This window comes from Engraulis encrasicolus, chromosome 4, assembly GCF_034702125.1.
Source record: "Engraulis encrasicolus isolate BLACKSEA-1 chromosome 4, IST_EnEncr_1.0, whole genome shotgun sequence".
Taxonomy (NCBI): Eukaryota; Metazoa; Chordata; class Actinopteri; order Clupeiformes; family Engraulidae; genus Engraulis; species Engraulis encrasicolus.
Window position 1 is genome coordinate 31,758,315 of NC_085860.1, and position 12,621 is coordinate 31,770,935.

General features: G+C 45.0%; 1 protein-coding gene across 1 annotated transcript in view; it reads right to left on the reverse strand.

Annotated features, from left to right (window-relative positions):
* wnk1a (WNK lysine deficient protein kinase 1a) overlaps window positions 1-12,360 on the reverse strand; it is a 28,756-nt gene extending 16,396 nt beyond the window's left edge. Inside the window, exons 1-4 of the mRNA XM_063197819.1 lie at window positions 12,037-12,360; window positions 9,563-10,704; window positions 2,218-2,390; window positions 1,659-1,879 (exon numbers count right to left, since the gene is read on the reverse strand). Coding sequence (XP_063053889.1) covers window positions 1,659-1,879; window positions 2,218-2,390; window positions 9,563-10,336 — 1,168 coding nt within the window. The 5' untranslated portion in view covers window positions 10,337-10,704; window positions 12,037-12,360. The remainder of the gene's footprint in view (window positions 1-1,658; window positions 1,880-2,217; window positions 2,391-9,562; window positions 10,705-12,036) is intronic.
* Between the last annotated feature and the right edge of the window lie 261 nt (window positions 12,361-12,621).

Here is a 12,621-nt window from a genome sequence, read left to right on the forward strand (position 1 = left end):
AGAACGGTTCAGAACTCTGAGGAGTGGTCTACATAAACCCCCCTCTATTGGAGAGCAAGAGGAGAAGGAGAGGAGGACCATGATGACGACCACAACGTCCGCAACACCTGTGAGGATAGAGAGAGAGGAGAGCGGAGGAGGAGGAGAGAAAAAAGGAGGGAAAGGAAGCAAACAAAAAAGAGGAGGGGGAACGCACCCTCAGTTACGCCGCAATGAAAGAGGTACAAGTTTCCCTCTGTAAGGCCTTAGCAATCGGGTTTTCTTTTTTTAGGAGACTAGTGTGCAGAACCAACTGAGAGGCCCAGACTGACCAGCTGACCCAAACCCAGTAACCCTGGTAACAAAGCCACAGCTGCTGCTCTAAAGCCAGTATTAGTTTGTCAGTCAAATTAATCAGGCTGAGAAGTAGAAACATTAGCCAAAATGAATTACTTTAGTCAAACAAATCAAAAGTTGTGAGACAGCCTGTGGACAGTGGGCCTCTTCTAGTCTAAACCACAGAAATTTAACAACATTAAAACCATGTGGATGAGATCCACCTTACCTTCAACACACACAAAAGTTCACCGTTTGAAAAACTTACCTGTATCTTCATACCTGTGCAAGAGAATCTGGTTAAGTAGAAGTAGGGGGGGGGGGGGAGACTCCACTTCTAGTTCTTACCCAGTTAAGCTCTGCACACCTCTTATTATGGAATAAAAATGTCCCCAGATAAAAGGCCTTACACAGAAAAACTCCAGATATTTTTTGAGAAAATGTTTGAAATGTGTCACATGGTACCAGTGCACTTACCGGGCCCATTTCCTGAATACTTACTGACTGCCTGTACTGCAGTTTATTAATTTAGCCTTCAAGCAGAATAGGGGAAAAGCTGCAGTTAGAGCCTAAAGCGTCCCACCATTTCAAATCAATAAAATAAAAAGAGGACAAAGGCTAATGCACTAGATAGGTCATGCGCATAGACAGGTTAAATCTACGGATTTTGACAATGAATCAGAACCAGACATGACAAAAACACATAACACTGTTGCACTTCACAGACAAACAAAATCCTTCATGAAAAAGAGAAATGGACAATGTTATCATCAAGCATCAAGCTTTGCAACATACTTGGAAGAAACAGACCACACATTTCCAAACCACAGGACATTGAATTTCCAGTACCTGAAAATCCCAGGGCTCACCTCTAGTTTTTTGCGCTATCCCTTTGCATAGAACAGAACTGGTTTTGCCTGCAGACAAGCCACAATACAACTATGAACGTTGCACTCGTGTTGGAATTCATGAGAATTCAAAGGGGAAGGGGGAAAAGGCTACTTACGCCGAGTGGTAGGGTACCTGAAATAACGGCCTTAAAGCATGGAGGCAAAACAGAGGGACAGACTTATTTTGGACCTAAAGAAAGGGAGGAGACAGCACGGTTTGACTTCGCCTTTCCGTGAGCCAGAGCCCTGGTTAGCTGTGGTTTTGAGAGGTCGGGGAGGAAACACTGTGGTCTGCTCTCACACCACACTGTTTTAAAAGACACTTAGAGGAAGAAGAAGAGAAGAACCTCATGAAAACAAAAACGATTTGATTTGCCCTATAAATGCAGCACAACTGAGAAAACGTTCTTTTTGGATCCCTTACTGGCGACCCGGCATGTACTGAGTCCCTACCTATGACACTCTTGGCAAACGAGGCCCTCTTCAGTGTAGCCAGGCCCAGGTCTCCGATCTTCACCGACCCCGTGGGCCCGGTGATGAAGATGTTGTCACACTTGAGGTCGCGGTGGATGATGGGCGGAGCTCGTGTGTGCAGGAAGTGAAGGCCCTTCAGGATCTGACGACACCAGCTGCGCAGCACCTTGATCTTCATCTCCTTAAACCTTCTCAGGTACCTGGAGGGACAGAGCAAACCACAGCACACACCTGCACTGAGCATTCAGGACGTTCCATGCATAACTCACCAGGACAATGGTGGCGAGATACGATCGCCTGAGGTAACCTGGAGCTGATCATATCAATTCAAAAACAACTCTAGACTGAACATTCACCTCAACAACAACAGAAATGCAACAAACACTCACCTCAACAACAACAGAAATGCAACAAACAAAGACATGGTGAGATGTCACTTCTTCAGGTACTTTGGGCCAGATTAAAAACACCTTGACTGAGGAATCACCTCAACAAATCAAGCCTTTCTCTGGGAGTTATACTTTAGTTGGCGGCTTACGTTTTCAGGGTGCCGGAGGTCATGAGTTCGGTAACCAGGACGATGCACTTCTTCCCCTTGGAGGGCGACTCCCAGAAGTCGTAGAAGCGCACAATGTTGGGGTGCTGCAGGCCCTTCAGCATGCTGGCCTCCTCCTTGAACCGCTGACGCTCTGACTTGGACAGCTTTCGATCCTTAAAAAAAAAAACAACAAAAAAAACAATTGTTTGATGGCTTTAATTATTGGGAATGAAGCATTTCATGGCCAAGGCACATACATTTTTACATTACGTGTGTAAAAAAAACCCAACTGCAATCAAATAAAGAGTATATGAAGAGTTTCATCGCAAAATGACTTAAGGCTATTTATGATTGCATTTTATTATTGTCCTTCACCGTTTATTATTGTCCTTTATTATTGTCCATTACTGTCCTTCACCGTCCTGTCAAGAATAAAGGCGAAAAGCCCCAAAAAATACTTTAACAAAACAAAAAAAAAAGAATTTTGCAATGCAATAAAACTAAATTTCCCAAAATCGGTACATGTAATTTTGCAAGGAAGCTCTTAATACACTACTATAAACATACGTTGAAATGTTTGTATAAAGGCTGGGACCTTATTGAAAATATTTCCTGCAGCATTTTCTTTTAAAAAATGTTTAATGCTACCAGGAAATTCAACATTTTTTAATGAAGGTCTTTGTTTTCACAGAACAGTAGTCAAATACAGCGACACGGTGAACTCTATTGTAACATTTATCTGATATTAGGAGCATCCTATTTGTACTTGGAAAAGTGAAAAAGTGACAAAACCATTGACACTAGAAATATAAGGGTAAAAGGTAAAACACTACTCTAATCTGTAATAGACCCTCATTCATCTTTGAATTCCACTAAAAATCTAAATAGAACATCATTTTCAAGTTATCCCTCACATTGGACATATGGGAAACTAGGCATCAGAGGTCGCGTTAACCGACAAATGTCCGTCATTGACGGATTTTTTTGAAGGATGACGGAAAATTCTGAAGCCTGTCCGTCATTTTGACGGATCAATATTCAGGGTGATGATAAATAAATCACAAGTTTAAATAGGCCTACGCCTCTATCGAGTAGAGCAAATATGCATTTCAATTAGACATAGTTATCAGCGCAGATAATTTAATGCTACTATCGTTTGCCTTTCTCCCTCTCTCCTTGCTTGTCATACCATGCGCCGCAGCTGGGCTGTGCGGCTGGCTGCAGCAGAGCGCGCGCCTCTGCACTTGCTCAAAATAATGAATTAAAATAACTAAGACTTCGACTTTAAGATTCAGAACTATTTGTAGACCTAAGCCTACATTTACCGACTATCTGATTTTCTGCCAATGACGAAGTTGTCCCTCTATCGCCCTTCATAGAAGCATTCTTTCATAACTCCTCGCTTGAAACATAAACAAATATGCGAATAGCACGTTTGCTAGCCAGAACCTTCACTCAAAGGCAACGCAGGTCTAAAACGGCTTCAGAACATTAACTAATAAAAACGACGGATATTCAAGAACCAAAATATTACCAGGCAACGCAACTTACAACTTGGCAAACGTTGCCAGAAACGGCTAACCTTCTCTCATTTCGATAGCTGGTTCACACTGCGCCTTTGTATTACAATCGGTGCATTAATCAGAGCAAATCGTGTGACTGACAGCTGTTGGATAAAGCCCTGCACGCGTCTTTTAAAAAAGTGCTTGTGGTGACCATAGCGCTGAACACTGAATCAGACGCGCGCCATGAGAGATATCTGCAGCTTTTTAAACAATGCAATGAGGGAGGCAGAGAGAGAAAGTGGACAGCAAAATTGACTCCATCCTCGAAGTTGGAGAATGAATGTCGAGTGAAAGGGGGTGTATTCACAGCGGTTTACTCTCAATTGGCCGCAATTGCGCATGTGTTGTTCTCGGTGCGGGGTCGCGACCCCCCCACATTGAGAAACTAGGTGGCGAATTTAAAAAATAGGCGATGATGGATTTTTTTCGACCCTGTCCGTCAAAATGACGGACTGTGAAAAAGTCTAGCGCAACCTCTGCTAGGCATATATGGGAAACTAGGCTCCAGCATTGAAGTAGCTGAAACAACTACAATCGAGCCTTTTCAGCAGACAATGGAAGGCAGGGGAGGAGCCCAGATCTGCCCAAACCCCTGGTATAACCCATTGCCCTGCCCCACTCACATCTAGTGACCGCAGCGGACTACAAGTCAGACTGAGCATCTATGAAGAGCGCCGCCATATTGCATGTGTTGATTTGTGAGTGTGCGATTGAGGGGAGCTAGCGAGCAGGATGGGGGTGGGGTCAGGGGCGTGGGCACGGGGCCGCTCAGAAGTGGGTCACATGGGCTGCACTCTCACCAACTGACCTACTTTAGGCCCCCCCTTCTTTTCCCCTCGCCGCACCGCACCGCGGCATGCGGCCCAGCTCGATTGTCTGCCTCCACTCAATTCACAGCAGTTTGAGTTTAGACTGAGGGCCCCACAGAAGAAAAAAAAAAATCAGGCATGGGAGATTTTCCCCTTTTGCAAATGCATTGTGGTGGCTGCCAATTGGACACATCAAGCGAGCAGTGGAGGCAAACAAAGCCTATGTGAGCAGGAGACAATGCAGAATGCTCCCCTCCTCTGCCCTCTCTAAGCCCATAAGGTCACGTCAGTCTTTTCAGCAAACAATGACTGGGACTCCGGCCAACAGCACAGCAGAGTGCCTTCAGGAAACGGGAGGCCAAAATATCAGGATTCTGGAGCATAGGAAATAATCATTGGGTTTGACAGGAAACGGGGGCACGTGTGAATCAGCCATTTTGTGAAGTGTGGGATATGAGCTTAGCCTAGCCTACAAGCTACTATAGTAGCAGGCTGCACAGGCTACTTCACAACATAGGCCTTTACTCATTTACTAATGGCTGAACTTAGCCGTCTAATACGACATGCTTTAGTTGTTTGAACTGAATGAATGCATGCACTCGACACCTCAATGCCTCACATCTCATGACCAAACTGAAACGTGCAACAGAAAATCTACACAGGATGTAGGTCTGTTTTTTCATTAGTTTTTGCAGCTTGATCCTCTTTCGCATGCATAACTCAAGCTTCACATTATGAGTAAGTGTTACATTTCCACTTTCACATGCAGAACACTATGAGTTAGTGTTAAAGTAACACTTCCAGAAATGAAGGCATGTCAAATCTTGACCTATAATTGCAAAACAAATAAAAAAACTTGAGAAAGGCCACACTGGCCGAAACGTTGTTTCTGTAAATAATAAAGAAAAGAGTGCGTGGTATCTTCCTCTCTGAAAGTGATCTTGCACCCGCTACCTGCACCTCGAAACCTCTGGTGTGCCTTGGTTTCCTCTTCCAAAATAAATATAACATGTATATTTAATTCTTTGCAACTGCACTTGTTGTTCTGTATATCTCCTGTGCACTTTGTATTTGCTTGTGATGTTGGCTTGATTATGTCCTCTTTTGAAAGTCGCTTTGGTTATAAAGCGTCTGCCAAATGCAATGTAATGTAATGTAATGTAATTTAACAATTATAGTGATAGTATCAGCTCAATGGTGAACAGTGGATTGAGTGAATGAAAAAAAACAATAGTCACTCACACACATAAAACCCTGAAACAGTCCTCAAAAATGCAACAATTTACTCAAGTCTGCATTCCAACCACTACCAGAGTAGACAAACACACAGCAAAAAAACAGCCTTCTAGTTGAGACAGACAGACAGGCTATATAGTCTATGGATAAATAAACCTCATTTTCCTGTGGGTGACCCACATCTCTTTTGGAATGTGTGAGCTGAGCAGAGCGAGAGTTAGAGGCAGGGTAAAATATAGGAAGGGAGTTGTGCTGCTGGCTGGCCAGGGGGAACCCCACAAGACAAATGGCTCACAAGGCCACATAGCAGAACTGTTTCTACCCAGCACAGCTGATGGGGATTACAAGCAGAACTAGCCTACTCAACACAACAAAACCACAACACGCCGCCCACAGGCAAATTCCACCTTCAATTTCATCCAAAAAAAGGTAATTAAAGAGACCAAGGGAGCAAAAGTGCGACCCGAATAAAAGCGCAACACATTCGTTAACTTAATAGTGGAGCGCACCAACTTGTGGAATTAACGAGCAGCAAAAATAATGGATGGAGTGAGACATAAGGATTGCGTTAAAAAAGCCAGCCGACTGCCTCCCTCTTCCTGACCTACTTATGTGACTGCTAGCTGACCCCCGCGGGGCCTGCTACATGTGTGGCGAGCCGGAGAGGAGAGGAGAGGATAGGCGAGGCGAGGGGAGGATAGAATAGGTGAGGCCAGGGCAGGCAAGACCGAGGCAGGCAGCCAGGCAGGCAGGCCCCGTCACATGCCATGCAGCAGCATCAGCCCTGCCTGCAGCGGCCGCAAGGGGGGAGAGAGAGAGGTAGAGACAGAGAGAGAGAGAGGTAGAGAGAGAAAGAGAGAGCGAGGGAGGGAGGGGGAGGAAACAAGCCTCAACATGCTGCCGCACTCAATCTGGCTCCCATAGATTACACATTCTTCAGTGTGGAATTCTGACCTACTTTAACAGGGCTTCACAACTATTCAGCAAAAGGAAGGGGTGCTGCACCCCCCCCCCCTTCTCCTCCTACTTCTGTTTCTTCTCTAACTCCTGCTAAAATGTTTTCAATCCATCAATGTGAATGCACCAAGCAGGCAACTAGCAGCTAGCCTAGGCCGACTCGTCTGGCTGGCCTTGCGGAGGCCAAATACCATGTGGCGACATGAAAGAAGCCAGACCACGGCAGAGGAGACACTGGCAGTGAGGCCGGGTCACTGGGGGGGGAACAGGTCAAATACAACCACTACTGACACATGACAAAACCATTCATGACTGAATTCATTGTGAATTCATTGTTTACACCAATGTCAGTAGTGCAGCAATGTGTCCTCCCAGGGAAAAAGAAAAAAAGGTCTTGAATTAATTTCACAGCTAAGATAATCATTTAGACATTCAGCATTGTCCCATCCCTGTGTCAGACCATTGGCTCACTAAACTTGTTGCTCACATGTCTCCTGATTAACATCTAAGAAATCCAGACATCATCATCACCACCACCAGGCAACCTCCGCCAGAACATTCTGGCCATTGCTGAAAGAGTTGTGATCACAATGATTATTGTGTCAATGGAAGGTGTTAGTAAGTCTAACGTGTGCAGTCTGATTCTAAATCTAACCCATTACCCTCATTGATAAACTGGGAGCACTGACACTAACAGCTGTTCAATAATGTGTGTCACGGACTCGATGCTCTTCCTGTCTGTGAAAATCAAATGTGTCACTCCATAGAGGCCGGGCTCAAGTCGCCTCTGATGAATGCTTGTAAATCAACAAATTACAGTTTTTTTTGTCCCATTTGAATCTTAATATGCACACTTTCAAAATACCACAACATTTTGAATCAAATATGGTCACATTTCCCTGTGTGGGGGCATCATTGGAAGGCTTTAAAAAGCTCAGAATGCCCCCGGGATGACTAGAGCCTTGTGCACAAATGTTATGCACCATGTTGCCACATACAGTCTGGATAAAATCCCAATTATGAATCCTTTATACGCCATTACAAGGCAACACAAGGCATGAAAAGTCAGCCAACAACATTGCATGTAAAAAGCGACAAGCATCCTAACAATTTCCTCCAATGTAATGTAGACGTCGTATGCTGACGTCGTCTGCCTTGCACATAATGGAAATACTCAAGTTTAAATTTGGACACAACACTCATCACTTGAACAAGCTCAGGCAACATCACACGATAAAAATGTTTAACAAGGTCTGAACTACTTCAAGCTAGGTCTACTAAAATTTTAAACAAACAATGCGGTTTTCGACATGGCTTAATAGCTTCTGCAAGGAGAACATACAATGAGTAGTCAAGGGGAATAACTTGAAAATGTAAAGGGAAGAACAGTACGAGCTAGGCGTGCACTCACTGTTCAAAATGTGTAAGCTAAACTGCCCTCACTGTGTGTGGTGAATGAACAGACTTATGTCAAGGGAAAATTTCACATGTTGGTGTTTAAATACACAGTCTGAGGATCTGGAATCGGAAACAGCCAGAACGAACCAAACAATTTGCTAGAAAGAGCCAAACAATTGCTTGCTTCACTAAGTGGTAAGCTTAGTACATGTAATCACAATGTCAATATAAAATATAGAGTTACACAGCAGTGTCACTAATAGTTATGGATCCAAGTCTGTCTGCCTCATCAGTAAGCAGAAATTAATGTCTAGTGAGTCTATCAAATTGTACAAGGCTATGACTTACACAGAAATCGTGATTGCATAAATTGATGAATACACATAAATTCATGGTCTGGATCATTGTGAAATAATCACTCTGGCTCTGGCATTTAAAACAGCCTTAATAAAAAAAATACTACACCCAAGAACCCATTGGTGTAGTGTGTGTTGAGATCTTAATTTACAGCTTCTGTCTACTTTGCCAAGGAATCCAAACACACTGAAAGCGGGCCAGGCTAGCAGCAAGTAGGAACATGGACCAAGCGTGTTCTAAATGCATGATCTGCTCTGCTCTCTCTCTTCCAGGCGACTGCAGTTGTTTGTGTGCCAACTGTGACAGAGGCTAGCTATATTTCAGCTCACAGTTCCATCTGCTGTCATCGCACGTGGGCCGGTCTATCAAGTTTGGGCATTCCAAAGTGGTTGCTTATATCTCCCCTGTAGAACTGATAGCATCGTTCTGCACGCCATCAGAGGATCAGTGCTGGTTGCTGGGTGGTGACTCAGAACATACAAGCCCATACCAGCCATTTGTTTCAGCCATTCAATTAAATACATGAATTAGCCAAATGTGAAAATGAATCGGTGTATAAAAATACATACAACTGTGTGATTGTGCTCGGAAGCTCGTCCATGGTGACAAGTGTATAGAGAAACCAGGGGATTTCGCCCAATATACCAATATGGTACTCAGTAAAAATTATAGTAATTTAAATAAATGGTTACCACTTATATTTGGCATACGGTTCCTCAGACTCAGAGCAACAAAGCAGAGATGGAAATCCAACATTGCTCATTGTACAGAACAGTTAGTTAGCTTAGTTAAGCCGGCCTACCTAGCAGCTTCATAGGCTAAATGTAGGTCATCTTGCAACTTGCAAGAAGTTTGTTTGACATCTCATCTCTTCAGATAGCTTCCCTTTATGAAAAAGTAGCCCTACTCATCTGCATAAACCTTGTTATGAATGTACATTTTCCCCACATATTGTTGCTGATGGTGTCCTTTGGCTAAAGGCGTAAATGTAATGTAAGGTAACATGATGTAAAACATCCTTACCTGCAGCTCGCACCACGCCACCTCCACCGTGGTCTCCGTGTCAAGGCCCTTGTAGACGGTCTTGAAGGAGCCTCGTCCGATCTCAATGTCAAACTTGAGGAATCGGCCGTCCAGCGAGGTGCCCACGGCCTTGGTCTCCACCTCCTCCTCGTCCGCGGCCTTCTTCTCCAGCTCCCGCTGCTCGGCCTCGCTGCGGCTCTTCTCCGTTGCCTCTTTCCCGTCCTCATCCTCGTCCTCGTCCCCCTGACCTGCCATGCTGCTGCAGCCGGACTCCAGTTCCGAGGTCTGGCTGGAGCTGGGCGGGTCCTGGGAGACGGCTGGCGTCCTCTCTCCATCGGTGCCCAGTTGAGAGTGGGGCCTGGGCGGCTCCAGGGCCGAGACATCTCCCTGGGCCCGGGGCTCCCCACGCACCACCTGTGCTTCCGCACCCTGCTCCTCGGCGACCACGGGGCACAGGCCCACCGACACCTGGACGGGCCCCGTACCTGCTGTGGGAGCGTTGGCGGGGGGCGGAGGTGCTGGGAGGCCGCGCTTGATGTCGGGAGGGGAGGCGAGGATGGGCAGCTTGCTGGGCAGCTCTAGGGCGGTGGTGTTGGAGTCGCTGATGACGCTGCGGCGGAAGAAGCGGTGCTCCGAGGCACGGAGCAGCTCGCAGTCCACCGCCTGCTGGCGCCGCCGCCTGACATCGCCAAGCAGGGAATCCGAGCCGGAGCCGCTGGCATTCCTCGCCGTTGGGGAGAGAAATTTAACCATCTTGCTGAGGTTGTCGGACATTTCTGCACCCACAGAGGGGGGCAGATGTGTCAGAAGTTATATTCCATCCATAAAGGGTCAGTACCGAAAAAAGCCAAAAATGATATAATGGGCAGGAAAGACTTAAAGGAGTCTTTTTTTTATTGTTTTTTTAAGTAAGGACTGTCGTTTCTTTCCTTTTTCCCCAGAGATGTCTCTCTGAATCATATAAAGTCAATGCTGTGGGAGTAGAGTCGACCAGAGATTGGTGGCGTGGGTATACTCTGATTTTCAAGACCAAGGTGTGACACATCCATCATGTACGCAGGCAGGCAATTTTCCACATCCAACTTAAAACAAAAGTATCCAACATTTGAATTTGGTAATGTAATAACAGCAGGAAAAGTACCCTGTAAAAAGAAAGAAAGAAAAAGAGTCATTTAGCACCCATTGAAAAACAATTACAGGAGGAATTTCACAGAAACTGGAACAGGACTGTAACAGTAACAAAATACTACAGTATATGTATGACGTGTTGATTACATTGACTAAGAGCAGCTGCTCCCACCCTGACCTAGATGTAAAAAACATTCTGTTTTGTGAACATCCATAACTATATTCTGAATGGTGAAACGTAAAAATAGCAGGCGCTACAGAAATAACCAAGCTACTGTTGAACATCAAGTTCACCCACATCAGACGATACAATTAAGGTACACAACCAGAAATCCACGTACAAGACAATATCAGCTATTTTTTAAGATATAGGCCAGGGTTAGCAGGAATGTCGGCAACATCAAAGAGCTGCCCATACAGTGTAAAGTTCGCCAATTGAAAAAACCCTCTAGAACTACCAGCTGCACGTGCAAAACGACAGGAAGCGATTATACAGGAGCCGAGACGTCGCCCAACTCTGGTTAATATTAACATAGCACCCACCATCACCGTCGAGAGGCAACGTGTATTTTAACAACACAATGCAATTCCGCAGCCAATCATCGACAATCGCTTTCATATGCAACCACTGACTGATATACATATATAAGTCAGTGTATGCAACTATAGTCTATGTATGACATGTCCCTAAGCCGTATTCATGACACTGCGCCAATAACCAAGACAAATTGTCAACTGAAATTATAAACCATTTCGGATTTCACAGCGATGACATTACCTTCAACTTGATCTTTGTGCTCCGTGCACGTAGTCTAGCTGTCAAGAGTTTTAACGCAATAACAGTGAATATGATTTGTCCCGTTGTCATGCAATCCTGATGGGTGGGCTAAATTGCCGTGACTGTCTGTCCGTTTGTTCTGACATTGCTCCTACACAATACGAAAACGTCAAATTGATCTTTTGCCAAAAGACACGAAGCGCAACGCGTATCTTTGGTTGCGACCTCAAGGGGTTTAGCGTGCTAGACACAGTAGTCTAGCTAGAGCTAGCCAGCAGCTAAGCAACGACTGAGCTACTTACCATGGAGGCGTTTGCTCAACCACAACCTAGCTACCGCTTGTCGGTTAGCTTGGGCCTCGGAGGCTGTCATCCGTTAACGCTATCAGCTGGTTAATGTTAGCCAGATAACAATCACACAATAATTTAGCACGAGAGACACATCAAACATTCAGTAAACACCGAAACACAAAATTAACACCTGGACAACAACCTCTCAAATATTTAAAGACAATAATCTTCCTTAGCGCAAGGGCTAATGCAATGTTAGCTCGACAGCGTTATCTTACCGTGCGAGGCTTCAAGTCTTCATGCTGGCAAGAATAAACAGCGGGAATGTAGGCGTAGTCAATATTCCAGGTTAAATCCCAATACCAAATATAGCTTTCTAATAAAAGAGTAGAAATATGTGTAAACGAGCCAAACGTCAAATTAAATAGGTCAATGGACAATAGCTTAACCGGCTAAGTTGTAAACGAAGTTGGTCCAATATCAACCGCTCGAACAATATGCGCCTCCTTCCGCTCACCATGGCAGCTCGCTCGCGAAGCGAGATATCGGTCCTTTGTTGTGCTTTTCACATTGACCTCAATCCCTTTCCTTCTTGGTTGAACGTCTTCTTTGTCTTTTGGGCGGTGCTTTTAAAACAGCGTATGTGAAACCAACACTGCCACTTCGTGGGCTGGAGTATATTTTCTACTCCAAAACATAGCATAGGCCTATTTGTATAGAACCAAAGTCACAGATAGAACAAGATGGGTCTGTCAGGCCCAGGGGCCAAAGAGCTAAGGGGGCACTGTAGCCAGAGCCTCTGTGCTACAATTTCAGTAGGCCTCTCTCTCTATATATATTTATTAACGGGCACAATGACACAG